This window comes from Maniola hyperantus, chromosome 17, assembly GCF_902806685.2.
Source record: "Maniola hyperantus chromosome 17, iAphHyp1.2, whole genome shotgun sequence".
Taxonomy (NCBI): domain Eukaryota; kingdom Metazoa; phylum Arthropoda; class Insecta; order Lepidoptera; family Nymphalidae; genus Maniola; species Maniola hyperantus.
The window spans coordinates 1,451,625-1,470,241 of record NC_048552.1 but is presented as its reverse complement, the minus strand read 5'-3'; the positions used below and the strand labels follow the sequence as shown (position 1 = coordinate 1,470,241).

The 18,617-nt window shown below is 39.7% G+C and overlaps 2 protein-coding genes across 3 annotated transcripts in view; one reads left to right on the top strand and one right to left on the bottom strand.

Annotated features, from left to right (window-relative positions):
• Ncc69 (sodium chloride cotransporter 69) overlaps window positions 1-14,092 on the top strand; it is a 36,612-nt gene extending 22,520 nt beyond the window's left edge. The window contains exons 8-24 of one of the 2 annotated variants that reach the window (XM_069504337.1): window positions 34-173; window positions 886-1,083; window positions 2,358-2,465; window positions 2,984-3,107; window positions 3,779-3,900; window positions 4,930-5,065; window positions 5,151-5,250; window positions 5,744-5,855; window positions 6,467-6,601; window positions 7,770-7,876; window positions 8,898-8,944; window positions 9,999-10,061; window positions 10,610-10,703; window positions 11,088-11,224; window positions 11,906-12,020; window positions 12,610-12,758; window positions 13,483-14,092. In XM_069504337.1, coding sequence (XP_069360438.1) covers window positions 34-173; window positions 886-1,083; window positions 2,358-2,465; window positions 2,984-3,107; window positions 3,779-3,900; window positions 4,930-5,065; window positions 5,151-5,250; window positions 5,744-5,855; window positions 6,467-6,601; window positions 7,770-7,876; window positions 8,898-8,944; window positions 9,999-10,061; window positions 10,610-10,703; window positions 11,088-11,224; window positions 11,906-12,020; window positions 12,610-12,758; window positions 13,483-13,727 — 2,132 coding nt within the window. In that variant the 3' untranslated portion in view covers window positions 13,728-14,092. Of the gene's footprint in view, window positions 1-33; window positions 174-885; window positions 1,084-2,357; window positions 2,466-2,983; window positions 3,108-3,778; window positions 3,901-4,929; window positions 5,066-5,150; window positions 5,251-5,743; window positions 5,856-6,466; window positions 6,602-7,769; window positions 7,877-8,897; window positions 9,032-9,998; window positions 10,062-10,609; window positions 10,704-11,087; window positions 11,225-11,905; window positions 12,021-12,609; window positions 12,759-13,482 lie in introns of both variants that reach the window. The other variant, XM_034977786.2, reaches the window with a different exon arrangement.
• LOC117990200 (arrestin domain-containing protein 17-like) overlaps window positions 1-18,617 on the bottom strand; it is a 436,990-nt gene that overhangs the window by 55,375 nt on the left and 362,998 nt on the right. The window lies entirely within an intron of this gene.

Below are 18,617 nucleotides of genomic sequence, written 5' to 3'. Positions count from 1 at the left end.
AATACCGTATTGTGATGGTATTTGTTTTTTCAGTGTCGGTGCTTCATAGTAACGTGGGTCCGGACTACAGAAGATTCGAGGGTGTGGAGCATAATTTCTTCTCCGTCTTCTCGATATTCTTCCCCGCAGCTACGGGGATATTGGCCGGCGCTAATATATCTGGGGATCTCAAGGTAAAATTATATTTAATAAGGAAGGGGACGAAAAATATTGAACGAATACAGGGTCGGTTTTAAAAATATTTGTGTCATTTCATGGTTGTGACTTGTGTATAATCTAAATTGATTATTGCCATTAAGGTAAAGATTGACATTGCTGGGCAACAAATTCTTGAAAAACTGTCAATTCAATTCAATTCAATTCAATTTTATTTATTTCTTCAAAATTATTTTCTTGTGCATTTCTTTCTGCTTTCCTTAAGTCTGTTTATCTAAATTCGACTGATTAAAACTTTACTCTATTTTACTTTTGATTTGTAGGTACTTTTGTTCATTCCAAGTTTTCCCTTGTTATAGTTCTTGCATTTCACGAGGCCGAGTGGCTTATGCTTGTATTAAGTTGTAACGGTATAAGTAAGTTTTTTTTTTTTTTAATTTATTCAGATACAAGTTAGCCCTTGACTGCAATCCCACCTGGTGGTAAGTGATGATGCAGTCTAAGATGATAGCGGGCTAACCTGGAAGGGGTATGGCAGTTTTTATTAAACCCATACCCCTTTGGTTTCTACACGGCATCGTACAGTAAATATGTGCGTTTGCGAGCGCTTGCTCGCGACTGATTGGTGCAACATGCACGCACACATACACAATGCCCTAGTATACCACAAGTAAAGTTCACTCGCCTTCGTGAAATGCAAGAACTGTAACTGCCATTTGTTTTTTTCAGGACCCTCAAAAGTCAATCCCAAAAGGCACACTCCTGGCCATACTATTGACTACGATATCATACGTGCTGATCGCCGTGATCGCGGGCTGGACTGTGCTTCGGGACGCTTCGGGGGACATCGCGGACGTGGCCAACTGGACCATGGACCACTGCAGGGTCAACGGCACCTGTGAATATGGCCTGCATCATAGCAATGACGTGAGAAATGACAATGAGAGAGACTTGAGAAGTTACACTTTAAAGTCCCTAGCAATACTCATCCTCGCATCTTTTCAATGTTTCACACACCGCATGCACATACCAATTTTCGTAGAAACTCGTTTATGCAGATCTGCCTCATCATTTAATAAAAGGAGATCGCCCGTGAACGGGCCGGGCCCTCTTTTGTGGCATCGTGTCAAAACTTAAATTAAATTTTTAAAAAATGTGTTATTTTTTACGATTATGTTTTATTACGACTTTTTTTCACTCTATTATTGAAAATATTTACAATTACAGTTAGAATCGTAGACATGCATTTATTTTGAAGAAGTATTAATTAAATACAACCTCAATATCAGCAATATAAAAAATAAGATTTCTTTATGACCAGGGTGAATAAATAGAAATCGTTTGCAGAATATAAAGAGTTAATTATTTGTCTACAAAATAAAATTTAAACCATGGTGACATAACAATTATATTAGGGGGGGGCCTAAAGCTCCTAAGAAAATGGGCAATCTCCTTTGTAAAAATGACAAAAATTTAGACCTATTCTGCATCACTGCTACCACTATTCGGAAAGCTCTGGCCAATGAATTCTTTAACGCTCATACTTCATTTAAATAATTCGTTGGCCAGATCTCGTTTTTATTACTTTTCCCTGAATTTTCTCTCCCCCAGTCGAGTTTTTTTTTGTTATTCTTATGTTTATTCTATCTGTGAAAAGTTGTCATTAGCTTTAACCTTCTTCTGTTTTTACCTATTAATTTTTTCCATATTAGCTGTAAGTTTTCCTGTTAAATAAAATAAAATAAAAATAAAAATAGAAATACGTGAAAAATACGAGTAAATTGCTGTACTTTTGACATGACATTTGACCCACTGAGCAAAAATGGCGAGTGAGTCCTCGAAATTTATCATGATGATCAACCCATCACCGGCTCACTACAGAGCACGGGTCTCCTCTCATACTGAGAAGAGTTTTGGTCATAGTGGTCACGCTGGCCATGTGCGGATTGGTAGACTTCACACACCTTTGAGAACATTATGGAGAACTCTCAGGCATGCAGGTTTCCTCACGATATTTTGCTTCACCGTTAAAGCAACTGATATTAATTATTTAAAACGCACATAACTCCGAAAAGTTAGTGGTGCGTGCCCGGGATCGAACCCCCGACCTCCGATTAGAAGGTGGACGTCCTACCGACTAGGCTATCACAGCTTTTTTGCATTATAATTATTGAGAGATTGATGTGTATGTATGTGTACAGGTAATTCGCCTGGTGTCTGCATTCGGTCCACTGATCTACGGAGGGTGTTTCGCCGCTACTTTGTCTTCGGCGCTCGCTTCGCTCGTGTCTGCTCCTAAAGTATTTCAGGTAACCTAAGCTTAGAATTTACTAGTCTTGTATGGTTGAATATTAGAATCTCATTTATTTTAATTACAGATAATCACTACCCCTATCACTACCACCATTATAAATGCGAAAGTGTGTTCGTTTGTTGGTTTGTCCTTCAATCACGTCGCAACGGAGTAACAGATCGACGTAATTTTTTGCATGGGTATAGTTTAATTAATACCTGGAGTGTGACATAGTCTACTTTTTATCCCGAAAAATCAAAGAGATCTCACGGGATTTTTAAAACCTAATCCACGCGTACGAAGTCGTGGGCATCAGCAAGTATTATAAACGCAAAAGTGTGTCTATCTGTCTGTCTGTCTGCTAGCCTTTCACGGCCCATCCGTTCAACCGATTTTGACGAAATTTGGTACAGAGATAGCTTGCAATTCCCGGGGAAGGAAATCGACGTGACGTGAGGTTGCGACGTGATTGAAGGACAAACAAACAAACCAACGCATTTATAATATGGGTACTGATTATTGTAACTGTTCCAGGCCCTGTGTCAGGACAAGCTGTACCCCTACCTGGAGTTCTTCGCGAAAGGCTACGGCCCCAACAACGAGCCGGTCCGAGGATACGCGCTGACCTTTATCATCGCCGTTTCCTTTATACTCATGGGTAAGAATCTTTGGTCAAAAAGGCTTTTTCTGCTGACCTCATGATGGTCCTAGATTCGAGTCCCGGTTCGGACCAAAAAACAAGTTATATGGGGTTTTTATCAATGAGAAGAGATCTTTTTAGGGTTCCGTACTTCAAAAAAACCTAGGATCACTTTAGTTGTCTGTCTGTCGTGTCTGTCAAGATCCGTCAAGGGAATCAAAACTAAAGGCTACTTTCCATTGATCTATAATCATGAAATTTGGCAGGTGATGTCTAGCACAAGTAAAGGGAAACATTCGAAAACCGTCAATTTGTGGTTATATCACAAAAAATATGAAAGTACTATTTCTTCTATGGCACAGAGCCCTTCGTGTGCGAATCTGACTCGCACTTGACCAATTTTACCTCTGTACTTGCATTAAAACCTTTAAAATATACAGAATAAGGTTTTAAATTGAATATCAGAATACAGACGAAAGAAACTGCTTATCTTTAATATATAAAAAGGTAACTGACTGATCTATTAACGCACAGCTCAAACTATTGGACGGATCGGGCTGAAATTTGGTATGCAGATAGCTATTATGACGTAGACATCCGCTAAGAAAGGATTTTTGAAAATTCAACCCCTAAGGGGGTGAAATAGGGGTTAAAATTTGTGCAGTATGGGTATAAATAGATTTTTCCAGGTGGGCTCAACCAAATCGCGCCGCTGATTTCCAACTTCTTCCTGGCGGCCTACGCTCTCATCAACTTCGCCACCTTCCACGCCAGCCTCGCCAAGCCCGTCGGGTGGAGACCTACTTTCAGGGTAAATAGGCTAAATTCTACCATTAGGGCAATTTCGTAAAACCTGCATCAATCATTATTACAATCTCAATTGTTGTGATTGGCTGAATTTGTGCGATTCTTGTTGCAACAATGCATTGTAGCCAATAGGGAGCGAGCATCAACCAATCATAGGTGATTGCGATTGAGACATTGTAGCTGTCATTCTACCGCAATCGCGCAGGAGGGCTATCATAGAGCTTGCCGTAAAATTTCGTTTACGCAAAGTACAGAAATTTTGACGACCTCCCTGGCGCAGTGGTAATTCTGTGGTCATATTAGTGGGAGGTCCCGGGTTCGATACCTGGCAGTGATTTGGAATTTTATAATTTCTACATTTCTGGTCTGGTCTAGTGGGAGGTTTCGGCCGTGGCTAGTTACCACCCTACCAGCAAAGCCGTGCTGCCAAGCGATTTAGCGTTCTGATACGATGCCGTGTAGAAACCAAAGGGGCATGGGCTTAAAAAAACTGCCATTCCCCTTCCAAGTTAGCCCGCTTCCATCTTAAACTGCAGCGTCACTTACCACCAGGTGAGATTGCAGTCAAGGGCTAACTTGTATCTGAATAATAATAAAAAAATCCTTTGTGTGGCCAGAGTATTCTACCATAGCCATGAATACTCAATGAATACCAAATGAATTTTTAGATTTGCCATGACCCAAATTTTAACATTGTGTAAAAACTAAAAACACACTTATTAAAACTATGTATTATAAAATGGGGATCCACATTCCACACGGCCAGTTTACCCTGACAGGTGTTTTTGATTTTATGAATAACTAGCTGATACCCGCGACTTCGTCTGCGTGGATTTAGGTTTTTAAAAATCCCATGGGAACTCTTTGATTTTCTGGGATAAAAAGTAGCCTATATCCTTCCCCGGGATGCAAACTATCTCTGTACAAAATTTCGTCAAAATCGGTTGAACGGTTGGGCCTTGAAAGGCTAGCAGACAGACAGACAGACACACTTTCGCATTTATAATATTAGTTTGGATTTTATTTGTTCCAGCTGTACAACATGTGGCTGTCGCTAGTGGGCGCCATAGTGTGCGTGGCGATCATGTTCGTCATCTCGTGGAGTACGGCCCTGCTCACCATCGCTTGCCTTCTTGCGCTCTACCTCCTTGTCTCCTATAGAAAACCAGGTATGTATTCCAAACTTGATGATAGCAAACTTTCACGCAAGATTCGGGAAGACAATTTTTTTTCAATTTGTTTAATTTCTTATAGACGTAAACTGGGGTTCGACTACGCAAGCGCAGACGTACAAAGTGGCGCTGTCCGGAGTTCACCAGCTCAACAGTGTGACGGAACATGTTAAAAACTACCGGTAAGGTACTCTTGCGGGAATTATTCATGATTAGCCATGCTAATCATGAATAATATTCCTGTTTCCCCTCCAACTAAGCGTAAAGACGCGGACTGAAATAGTCCGCGCCTTAACCGTTGAGCTATTGAGGCTCTATAGGCTTGACAACCTCCCTGGCGCAGTGGTAAGCGCTGTTGTCTTATTAGTAAGAGGTCCTGGGTTCGATTCCTGGCACGGGTTTGGAATTTTATAATTTCTAAATTTCTGGTCTGGTCTGGTGGGAGACTTCGGCCGTGGCTAGTTACCACCCTACTGGCAAAACTAGCCCCCCCCCCCCCTCACTTAGTGGACAGACGACATCTAACGAGTCGCAATGAGCCGCTGGATTCAGGCGGAGCAAAACCGCGGCGTGTGGAAGTCCCTACAAGAAACTTATGTCCCGCATTAGACGTCTATCTGTCTTTTTATTTTTTATAAAAGTTATATTGCATACTGAGAAAGTAATATATTTCAGGCCACAAATACTGGTGCTGACGGGCTTCCCGGGCGAGCGTCCTATCCTCACCGACTTCACGTATCTACTCACCAAAGGGTTGTCTTTGATGCTCTGTGGACACATCCATCAGGTACTTCTTTAAATCAAATTCACACTTGCTCAGTTAAATTTTCTATATTTGTCTTTTTGTTGACAACCGCGGAATTAACTTGACAAAGAGCGACACAATTACAAAAGTTAAAGTCAAGTGGGCCTATTAACTTTATTCTTAGTTAAATCATATAATAGAGCTCTCTCTATTATATAATATGATGGCCAGCGCGTGCCATACCTTCGTTATTTTATAAAAGCTGAAATTTTCTCTGTTTCATCACTGGGAGGAACGTTTGTTTGGATCTACTTTGGGAGAAAACAGGTAATAAAGGTGTAAAAAATCTTGCGTCAAAGTATACAGTCAAATTTTTCAGACAGTGTCGTGGCAACCCCCTGCCAGACTTAAAGTAAGGTCTTCCTTCCTAAAAGTATTTTTTAGTCATCTACTCCGCGGGTCGTACCGCAAGGGGGGCGTACCGCAAGCGAAGTATACAATAGAATAGAATGTATTTTATTCAAATAAACTTTTACAAGTACAATGTATTTTATTCAAATAAACTTTTACAAGTACTTTGCATCGTCAAAATAATTTACCACTGGTTCGGATTTTTTTTACCCTTTGATTACTTAATGGAGAATTTGTTGCAGACCCCAGTGAACCACCGCACGCGGGAGGCGCTGACCAACCGAGCGTACCACTGGTTCGTGAAGAGGAAGATAAAAGCTTTCTACACCCTCGTCGATGACGTCACTTTCAAAGATGGCGCCAGCGCGCTAATACAGGTATACTTTAGTTTTTCTTAGCTGACTGAAAAACTAATCTCAAAAACCTTCTCAGAGAAGCACGTAAGCGACGCGATTCACTCTGCGCTTTAGACTTTCTGGAGTGGTGTTTCACTGGTATCATGATTTATACCTGCGCAGTGGGTGACTATGTATACACAATGATGTTGAAGCGCCTACAACATTTTCGCAGCAAATGCGCACTAATTCGTCGTCTCCTAATTTTAACGTTCACTTAATTATTTAATTGCTTCTTTATAGTATTTTTGTTATTGTATATATATAAATTAGTCACTTTTATAACTCATGTTTAATATTTTGGAATCAAACATTAATAATTTAAAATCACACATTTATTATCTTTTCCAAATGTCAGTTCATGCAACATAATATTTTTATATCCACCCGCAATTTTCTACATATTTTTGTATCGATTGACGTTTTCATAAATTTCTTTTGTTCTTTTTGTTAAAAACGAACTAACGGTCTGCGCTCAATAAATTATTTTTACAACTGCAAGAAAATTCTTTTAAATTGCCATCCACGCATCTACACCAGAAGAGGTGAAGTATAAGAGTGAGCCTACCCATTAGGTCGCAGTCGCGTATCAGTGATCCTTTCCTCGCAGTCGAAATGCAAAGCAGAGTGTATAAATGGGTCACAATAACCATCGACTTAAAAATCTGCCCTGCCTCCGGCTCGGGTAGAATAAAATGGCCCGTTTTATGCCCTTGTTGTACAATCTACTATCATCTGTAATGAGTGTGTCCTACCTGTGATGACGTATGGCGCTGAGACGTGGACACTGATAGTTGACCTTGTCCACAAGTTCAAAGTCGCTCAGCGGGCTATGTTGGGTGTCTCTCTGAGGGACAAAACGACGAATTAGCCGGCTGAAGTGGCATTGGGCAGACCACGTCTGTCGCAGAACTGATAGCCGCTGGGGCAGACGTGTTCTGGAATGGAGACCGCGTATCTGCAAGCGCGGTGTGGGACGACCTCCAACCCGCTGGACTGACGACCTTAAGAAGGTAGCGGGAAGTGGGTGGATGAGGAACGCAGAGGATCGTGCGTGGCGGCGCGCTCTTGGGAAGGCCTATGTCCAGCAGTGGACGCAAACAGGCCGATTGATGGATTGATGGTTTGATTCGATGTTGTTTGTCCTCAGGCGAGTGGTGTGGGCAAGCTGAAGCCCAACATCCTACTGATGGGGTTCAAAGAGGATTGGCGGACTTGCGACCGAAAGGAGCTAGCGGATTACGTTGATGTTATGCAGTGAGTACAGCTTCACTTAACTCACTACTGAAACTATCAGGGTTCCTACTGAAAACCAGTTTTTGTACTTGTGCAAGACATATGGCATTTATGCTGAGTAGGGACCTTTTTTTTCGGGTTGTGCCACACATGACATACTTTATTCCGGCGCTTCTTCTACTTGAGGTCTTTTGACTTTACTACTCAAGTATTAGAGGCGCCGGGATAACCTAACTGGTAATGTGTGGTACAGCTTTAAAAAAATAAACGTTTTTTCTTTCTTTCTTTCAAACTTAAGATTTTGAAGTGAAAACGTCTATGTAGTGAAAATAAATGAGAATTATTTAAGTGATTAATACTGTGTACTTATATTTTCATTTCAGTCAACAAGAACGAGATTGGTCTTTAGGTCTTACAAACTGGGTCCAATTTCTCGCGGAACACAGAAAGCGATTTACAGGGTCGAATTTCCCGCGATTGTGATCGCATTATTAAACGGACGTGACGTTGTTTTCATATTTAGCACCCCGAAACGAAATAAGTACAAATAAGAAAATATGTCGGCCGTCTGAGGTCTGAAAACGAAGCCCCAAAAACATCGAAAATGATTCAATTACAAAAAAAATAAACTCCGCCAATTTTGATTTGAAAATGGACGTAAAACCTAAATGGACGTGGATTATTACTTTGTAACTACAATTTTTGGTACATGAATAATAAAAATAAATAAATAAATAAATAAAACCTCAAAAGTGACACCCATCATTTTCTTTCTCTATAAGCCCCCGGTATTTAATATTCTCGCGATTCCGATCACTGGTATTAAAACATACTATGTTCTAAGTTTCGTGAGGAAACCTGCATGCCCGAGAGTTCTCTATAATGTTCTCGAAGGTGTGTGAAGTCTGCCAATCCGCACTTGGCCAGCGTGATAGACTATGGCCAAAACCCTTCTCACTCTGAGAGGAGACCCGTGCTCTGTAGTGAGCCGGCGAAGGATTGATCATGATGATGCTAAAATATGTTGTTTTTCCTTTGAAAGCAAAGCCCTGGACGTGCACATGGCGCTGGCGCTGCTGCGTGTGGAAGGTGGGTTGTATACGCGCGACGCGCTCGACGACGACTTGCAGGCCTACCTCGACGACGCGCACGCCCGAGACCTCTCCGCGCTCTCGCGTGAGTACACGCCCTTATAGGCCTGCTGATCGCTGGATGACACGCCCTTACTGGATTGGGTACTGAGCTGCGCGTCACTGCATGAGTACTCGCCTTTACAATAGTGGTATACTGCACGGAAACACTGGGCTTTTCGCGCCTTTACTGGATACTGCATGGAATCCGAGGGTTGTATCGCATGAATACTCACCTTTACAAAGTTTTACCCACTACTTTTGCACTATAGCAAAGAAAGGAGAACCGCGTGGAGGGTAGGTTGTACACGCGTGAGTACACGCCTTACAGGCCTGCTGATCGCTGCATGACACGCCCTTACTGGATTGAGTACTGGGCTGAGCAACTGACTAACATGACTACACGCCTTTACAATAGTGGTACTGCATGAATGCACTCGGCTTCTGGAGTGAGGTGAGCCTTTATTGGACGCTGCATGAATTTCTGGGGTTGTATCGCATGAATGCAGTGCGACAAGGCTATCTTGGCGCGTGGCGAAGATCGGAACTAACGTTGCCGTCAAGTGTCCCCTTTGTTCTTGTTTGAATATTCTAAGCCTTTGTTCTCCAACAGCGCCCCCCTGTTAATATCATTGAAATGCCAAGAGAGCCTTGTTGCACTGTACAGATGTTTTATGTCACGAAGACCATTTGGCTATATTTGTGTGAGTGCACATGTACACATCGTTGTAGTACGCGTGGTGCTCAATTTTGAACGCAACGTGGTTTACGTTACGCACACAAACGCGTTAACGCTTAGTACACGTTACACACGCTACTACAACCAAGGTTGAGCGGTCATCTGTAATAGAACAGTAAAGTTTTAAACAACTCACTATACCCTAACATAGCCTTTAGAACTAACGAGCTAACAGTGCCATGGAATATGCCTCGATACCCATGTTCCTTGGCTTTGTTTTCACTATTTTAATGTTTTTAATTAGATGTTGTAGAGTTGAATGTATGTTCCGCAGGTTCAATGGGCGATAGCTGTAAGGACTCCAAATCTACTGAAAGTTTGAACACCCAATCCAGAGGTGAGATTTATAATAACTTTAGAAAAGTAATGTTCACGTTATTTTGGCTGAGTGTCTAAACTTAGCTGTTTGAGCTAAATGTTGATATTATGTCACTAAGTCCACACATTCACGGTTTTTAGATTTTTCCTTTATTTATTTTTTATTTTTATTTTTCATGTACCGAATTGTAGTTACATAGTAGTAATAAATTAAGTTACATTGGAAATACTTATCTCTAAATAGAGTTTTCTTCCAGCTTCTCATTCAAGGTTGTGAGATTGTTCTTTACTTGTGCTATAAAATATTACTACCTGATGTCAATTTTCAAATTTCATGATTCTAAGTTAACGGAAAGTACCCTGTCCGTTTTGATTCCGCAATCACTTGACGGGGCTTGCCAAACAGAAAACGAACTACGAAGTGATCTTATAAGGATTCCTTTTTGCCTTAGGATGTGCAGAACCCTAAAAAGAATTGTTATCACAATAAATTAACAATATCTGTTGGGATTTTAGTAAAATTACGGATAAATAGAAATATATGAATAATTTTTGGAATTGTTATAGGCAGCAGTTTGTCTGACGTATCCATAGCGTCGGGCGAGTTGCCCAAAGTGTCACCCGATCCCACTGGCAAGTTCCAGAAGCAGAACAAAGAGAGGTAACATAGCAACATTGTTTGTTTGTAAAGGCCAAGGGAGCGTTCACAGAATGCTATTGAGCTCTCCTCTGTGACCTATCTAAGGCATTTGATTGTGTTGATCGTAAAACTTTATTTACTTAAACTAAGCAACTATGGTTTGCATTCAAAAGCATTGCGCTTGATCTCATTGCGTCTTATCTTAGTTACAGAATTCAAAGAGTATGCTTAAATAACGTAAAGTTAAAAGGCCTATTTGCCTTAATGGGTGTCCCACAAGGCTCAACCTTGGGTCCTTTTTTATTTTTGGTGTATGTAAATGGTGTCTGTATGGCGCCATTTGCAAAAATGAATTATTTTACTTTTCAGTTCGTTTTTTTTATTACGACTTGTTAATTTTGTCAGTAAATCCCTGCGCGACGTGGTCCGTCGCATCGGCATCGTGAACAGGGCTCGGCGCGTGTCCTCCTTCACGTCCGTGGAGCAGTTCACCAAGAAGCAATCCGGCACTGTGGATGTGTGGTGGCTGTATGACGACGGCGGTACGTACTCCTCATTGGTGGTGGAATGTGTCTGCATTCAGACGATTTTCGTTGCGTATTCTTAATACTGTTTTTTGCGAATGAAAAAGTAAGAGCTATTGCGCCACGGTAAATTTCCGTGCGTTTTTCCCCCTCTAAATCTGTGAACTTGTGGCGGTTACCACAATAGAAACTAGATGGCGCTGTTTAATCGATGATGTAGTCCCGAACAAATGTACCGCCGATAGTAATCGCACTAACGGAGTTTTCTGCAATCTGGACTATATATAGAAGTTTCAAGATACAACCGTCGGCCCAGCTGGCGCTACCGAGCACAACCAACCGCTCGGTGGGAGATCTCCCCTATGGTACGGTTGAGCCTGCACACCGCTCCCGTACAAACTATAGAACTACATAGAAGCGCGAGCACCCCGGAATTAATTCTGCACCGGATTTTGATTTATTTAAATTAAATGGATCACTCATACCTATGTTTTGCCGGTCTCAACGACAGTGACAATCCTCTACAAAACCGCTATCTCTTTCAAAAGGTCGATGTACATTATTTTCTGCCGCGTACTGTACGTGTTTTTACACTCTCGATTCTCTCTCAAGATTTATACGTACTTGCGTGCATTTGTACGTACGTACGTGCTTAGGTGCGTGCGTGCGTGCGTGTTTGTAATTCCATATTGTACGCAGGTCTAACGCTACTGCTGCCGTACATCCTGTCGACGCGACGGGCGTGGGCCGCGTGTCCATTGCGTGTTTTTACACTCGCTAATAAAAACACCGAGATGGAGATCGAAGAACGAAAGTAAGTAAAGACAAAAAGGTTGAAATGTTAAAACTGGATGATATTTTAGACTATCTGTAGTTTATTTAAAATCTATCAGTCGAAAGACTTTGTTATAACTTACTAAATGAAATTAGTGTAAATAACATTCACACGTTTGTTTTAATATTTCTGTAAAAAGAAAAGTTTTCGTTTGCCTGTAATTTTATGATTGCTTGAGCGAAATCACAAACCGGATTATATTGGAGAAGTGGAGGATCTTATAATTTTTTTTTAGTTCTTTAGAAATCAAGACCTTTTATCACCTATCGAGGTAGTACGCGACAGGTCCAGGTGGCAATCGGAGTATGAGGCGGGGGGATGCCCCGCACACCCGCACGACGTCACCCGCGCTCGCCCGCACCGATTGCAATCTCAACCTGTCGCGCACTATAGGCAGCTCAGTTAGAAGTATCATAGTAATTTCGAAGAAGACTCCATGAAGACTCCTAATTTTAATGTTTGGAGCATTTTTTTTGGTATCGACTATCGGGGGGGACTATCTATCTATAGAACACCTCAGGATCCATCCTGATATTGAGGTAGATGTTTTTTTTTTTTTTGCTCCTAGTATGGCGTCTCTACTATCGAAGTTTCGTATCGACTACTCCGCGTTGAAGATGATCCCGGATATCACGAAAAAGCCGAAAGACGCAACGCTGGCGTACTTTGATGAACTCATCGCGCCCTTCAAGTCACCTGACGACACCAATGATAACAGTAAGTATGGGATTCATGGTCTTAATAAAAATAATGCATTGTTGATAATTGTGACTTTGGGTCGGTTTGAAAGAAGAAAGTTTGAAATAGGGTATATATAGTCATGCCTTTGCTGTGGCGTTTCTTAAGAGCTGCCGAGAAGGTCAAGCTGCTTGACGTCAAGCACGTAGATTTCTGCTTGAGCTAAGAATTTTGACCCTTTGCGTGATGCTTGAGTCGAGCATTTACGCGCTTGACGGTGATTGATGAGATTTTGTATTTTGCTTGACGCGACGTTCGGGTAGTGTTCGAGATATGAGAAAAGGGCCGTTTGCTTGATCAAGCCGCTTGATCAAACAAAACCAAACTACGCGCTTGACGTCAAGCCGCTTGACCGTCTCGAAAGCCCTTTAAACGCATTATACCTAAACATTTCTGTACATGTCTGTTTTGACGAAATTTTGACATTGGAAGGTTAAGATATTAGAAAGAGTTAGAAGGTTTTCGGCCAAATTCTTTTGCAAAAAAAATGCGAAAAATCTAAACTGGATCACATTTTGACATGGGTTTAATTTTTTACTAAAATATACCCTTTTGCTCGTTTAGGTATTTGCTTAGGCTCACAGAAACTAGCAGTTCTACTTTGTCATGACAACCTTTATACAGAAAATTTCACCCTATTAGAAATTATCAGGATTCAGTATTGTACGTGGATATTATTATTAATCATTAATTTGGTCACCAGTGGGCATCACAGAAGCGGACCTCCTAGCGGCTCGTGAACGCACGCACAGATACCTACGCGTACGAGAGTTAATAGGCGAGCACAGCAGCGGCGCGAGACTAGTATGCGTCACACAACCTATGCCTAGGAGGAGGGGGTTACCGCCCGCCCTGTATGCCGCGTGGCTGGCCGCACTAGCTACCGCGGGGCAAAGGGTGCTCCTAGTGAGGGGCAACCATGCTTCAGTGTTAACATTCTACTCCTAATAGCTCATGTTCTCCTGGTACTTTGCTACCAAAATCTGTGGTATTAACATTGGTATTACCGCCGTAATCTCTTTATAACCCCACCATTACGATAAGTCGAGTACGCTATTAAAATATTACCATGGTAATCATTCATATTACGACCGTAATATTGTAAAAATTCTTAGTATGACCGTTGAAATCTGGTATTTATTAGCCCGCCCGTACGATACTAGGTCCGACCCTATTCAAATATCACAGTGGTAATCATTAATATTACGACCGTAATTCGTCATTTATAATTTGCGCGTCCCGTTTACTGTTAAACCATTGGCAATACGGTTCTTTGGTCAAATGGTCTCCCAAAGAATATCAACACCTTGTAATTATTACTATTTCAATTTTCAAGAACAGACGTGGCGGGAGTTCTAATTTTGTCAATCCCCGATTTGGTAATATTACCACGGTAATCGACATTACGACCGTAATATGTCATATTTCCTGGGCGGGTTATTTTGATTAATCTTTTTCATTGACATTCAAGAAGGTTCTAGAATCTGATGGAACCCTAGTAATATGCTAATACAGTGAAGCGCTATGGTATTAATTACTTGGAATTTACAATTGCAAGCAGTCTCAATTTATTTATGACATCACATCCTTCTACATGTTCATACTATTATTGATAGTTTTACACCAGTGACAAGTAAATATAATAATGGAAGAGATCTAATAGATACATTTATCATTATCGATTTTTTTGAAAAAATTGGGCAAAAGTTTATAATAAACCAATGACGTCGTCATAGGCTGTTTTGTATTGTTCAAGTCCCGCAAATTGCTAATACGCGTGGCCGCCACTTTAGTGACGTCGCCACTAGACTGATAAGTTTCGAGCTGATGGTATATTTTTATTTCGGCTGACGTCAAAATGACGTCATTTCGATGTTAACAAGACATCGTTCCAGCGCAATAGCAATTTGTGGGACTTAAATATCATTAGTTATTATTCGTATCAAAATGAGTTTTTTCTATTTTGATTTATTTGACGAAATAAATTTATTTTTTATTCTATTTTTTATGACATTCTTTATTGAGATAAATTTCAAGTGTAGGCTCTGGTCATAAAGAAATTTCCAAACTTGTATCTACCTAACAAAATACTATTTCCTACACTATCCTAAACATTTTATGATTTTGCAATGATATAATTTTTTGTAATATCAGGTTTAATGATCAGAGTATAGTGTTTAAACTACCGTGAGTGATTTCCATTATAAATACTATCTGTCCCGGCTTACTCACGTGTGTAGTCGACGTTATCCAGTGATGAAGAACAGCAGGAACTGTCGGGAGACGACCGGCAGCTGTCTCCCCCCCCCACCCCAGCCACCCTCACAACGGGCTCTACGGGCAGCGGCACGTGCGTCCCGCAGTCAAAACCGCGGCGCGTGCGCGGACGGACTCCCTTGAAAAAGGACCCCGGATGGGTTCGAAACTAGTCGGGCTAACGTCGACTACACACGTGAGTAAGCCGGGACAGATAGTATTTATAATCAGAGTATAGTATATTTTCTGTCGATAAACATCCAGTGTTGCGTGTGTAAGCCAGCATTCCACGGGCCTGAAAGTACAAATTAATATGTATGATAAACAGTTATTAGGTTAACCACACATCACCGCAAAATGTTTTAAAAGTTCTAAAAATAAATAAATATTTTTTTTTAGTCAATTAAACTTTTACAAGTATTTTTGAATCGTCAGAGGCATCTACCACCTATCTACCATAGGCATTTACCATATCATCCATTTGAGAGTGGCGTAGTGATAAAGTCGTGCCGCCATGCAATTTAGCGTTCCGGTACAACGCCGTGTAGAAACCGATAAGGGTTATGGGATTATTACCATACCCCTTCCAAGTTAGCCCGCTTCCATCTTAGACTGCATCATCACTTACCACCAGGTGAGATTGCAGTCAAGGGCTACTTATATCCGAATGAAAAAAACCATTCCCCCTTCCAAGTTAGTTTGCTTTCATCTTAGACTGCATCGCCACTTACCCTAGGACCTAGAGATCCAAAATTTTGCACAGAAGACCCCTTTATAATGTAGATAAGGAACAAAGCTGGATTTCTTGGAATTGCCGTGGGATAGGGAAGAAAGAGAATAGTAAAACATAGTAACTAATTTTTTTTTTATTCTAGTTCGTGGTGTGTGCTTAACCTTATAAATAAATCCATAGATTTATTAGTTTTGCACGCTATTTTATTCCTTATTTTAAAGTAACAAGATTGCAATTCTTTAATTCTTGTATAATAATTGTAGAGTAGATATAACCCCATATAGTAATCACAATAACTAACTTATTATTAACTACGAGTTGTGACTGAATTTGAGAGTGACTATGTGACATTTTAGGAACTATTTTATGACAAATGAGTGCTACTTATAGAATACGTAATAAAATAAAGATAGGATACATTCACGTTGAAATTTTTAGTAATGTGAGTACTGAGGCTTAACTCACGACGAAAATATTTAACCAACGTGTGAGTTTTAGGCTAATATGTAAAATGTTTGGAGATGTATGTACACTCTCGCTGAAATTTTTAGAAACGTGAGTACTGAGGCTTAACTCACGAGATGAATATTTATCAGCGTGAGAATTTTAGGCTAATATCTACAATGTTTGGACACTTCTGTACACTCACGCTGATGTTCTTAGCAACGTAAGTACTGAGGCTTAACTCACGACGTGAATATTTATCAACGTGAGTATTTAGGGTTAATATGTAAAATTTTTGGACACTTTTGTACACTCACGCTGAAGTTTTTAGCAACGTGAGTACTCACGACATAAGTTTTTACGCAGCAACACATTTAGCGATTCATTTTTATATATAGAGATTTGATCAAATATTTGCCTTCTCATTGTGCCTCAAAACTTGGTGACTCGAACTCAATTTTTTTATGATGATGGATCCTTTTAAACCTGTTGTTTTCCATGTCTTCCTGTCGTCTTTGCCTTGACCCATGTCAACGAGAATTCTACTATTTTAAGGCCTGCTTCCAACTATAAAATTATAAATATCGTAAAAACTTTATACTTGCACTCATGTTTTGAGTATTTAATTATAACAAAATTTTTCTCTCGTCACAAATTTTTGTAAAACTGCTAAAAATAGAGTTTGAGTAAATAATTTTATAAACTATACCTAGCATTATTTTTGCTATAGATATACCCAAATAATATACAAGTTTAGATACTTATGTGTTTTCGACATTTATAAAGTTTTGTAACTAATCGTCCATTTTGGAATGAATCTCATACATTTTTATTGTATGAACTTTTAGGATAGTTGCGTATGTGAATAAAAAAAAATGAATTCATGTAAAATGGTACCCAACGAGGTCTAGCAAGGAGCTGAATTATGATGAACAAGATAGAATGACGATTCTTAACATCCATACCAATATTATAAATGCGAAAGTGTGTCTGTCTGTTTGCTAGATTTTCACGGCCCATCCGTTTAACCGATTTCGATGAAATTTGATACAAAGATAGCTTGCATCCCAGAGAAGGACATATACTAATTTGATCCCGGAAAATCTAAGAGTTCCCACGGGATTTTCAAAACCTAAATCCACGCTAACGAAGTCGCGGGCATCATCTAGTTTATAATATGTTGAGGTCCATTTAAGGAAGAAAAAAAATACTTTGAAAGCCAATAGAAGATTCCATCGTTGTCTTGTTCTTAAAGTTAAAGTTACCCTTGCTTGTCTCTCTTAAGTTTCATTTTAGGTTTTTTGTAGTGTGAATTATTTTAGGCTAATTTATAATTTATAAATTAAAACTAAACATCACGTCTGTACCTATAGATTTTACCTAATGATTTTAATTTTAATTAGCACTTTTTGTAGGTGTCTATGAACTTTCCGTTTTATGATCAGTAGTAGCCTTAGTACGAGATTTTATGTCTCACCAACGTTGATAGTATTCGAGTGTCGAAAACCTTCCGCATTATAGTAAACTGGATCTTAACTGCCTTGTTTTAACGCTCAAGTTTGTCTACACATCTACAGCTAGCGCTCCAAGCGGAAACGTTGCGAAATTAAAATCAGTGGCATTAAATTTTTGACTTCAATTCAAGGCATTTTAGGTCCATTTTACTTTGATGTTATTGTGTTTCGACTCTCGAATTCTAGCAACGTTTGGTGAGACATAAAATCTTATACTAAGCGTACTGTATTTGAATATTATACGTAAATTGATTTACTTATTTGTGATAAAGTTTTGTACTTTTTGTACACGAACATTTAACTAAGGGCCCGTTTCACAACCTCCAGATAAACCTTATCTAACGAATAAATACATACAATACAGTTATGAAAATTTCTGTATTGGGAATCTGTGAAAATGACAAATTTATCTGTTAGATAAGTTTTATCTGGCGATAGTGAAGCAGGCCCTTAGAGACCTAAATTGTGCGTAACAAAGTAAAAAAAAATATTTACTTAATTTTTTTGACGCTTCTTAGAAACCTTCGGCTTCGGCCAAAACTTCGGGCCATTTTGGCCGAATTAAAGTTTTGGTCGGAAGTTGTTTTATGGCCGAAGGTGGCCAAAGCCGAAAATTCGGTCGGACACTATTTTTTGGTAAAATCTGAATAGGACGAGCAATTTTAATCTGAAATATCTTTTTTTAAAGAGTTAAAAATAAAAATGGAAAATTTTATACCAACCTTTTTATATAATACTGACTTGTTATCACAAAAATGTTAATCAGTTTGAACAATCTCCACTGTGGCTAACATAAAATTTTAAGTAAAAAAAAATGATTAACATTTCTTAACAACCACTTTATTCTTATTTCTTAGATTATAATAATTATACTAATTAATTTATTTGAAT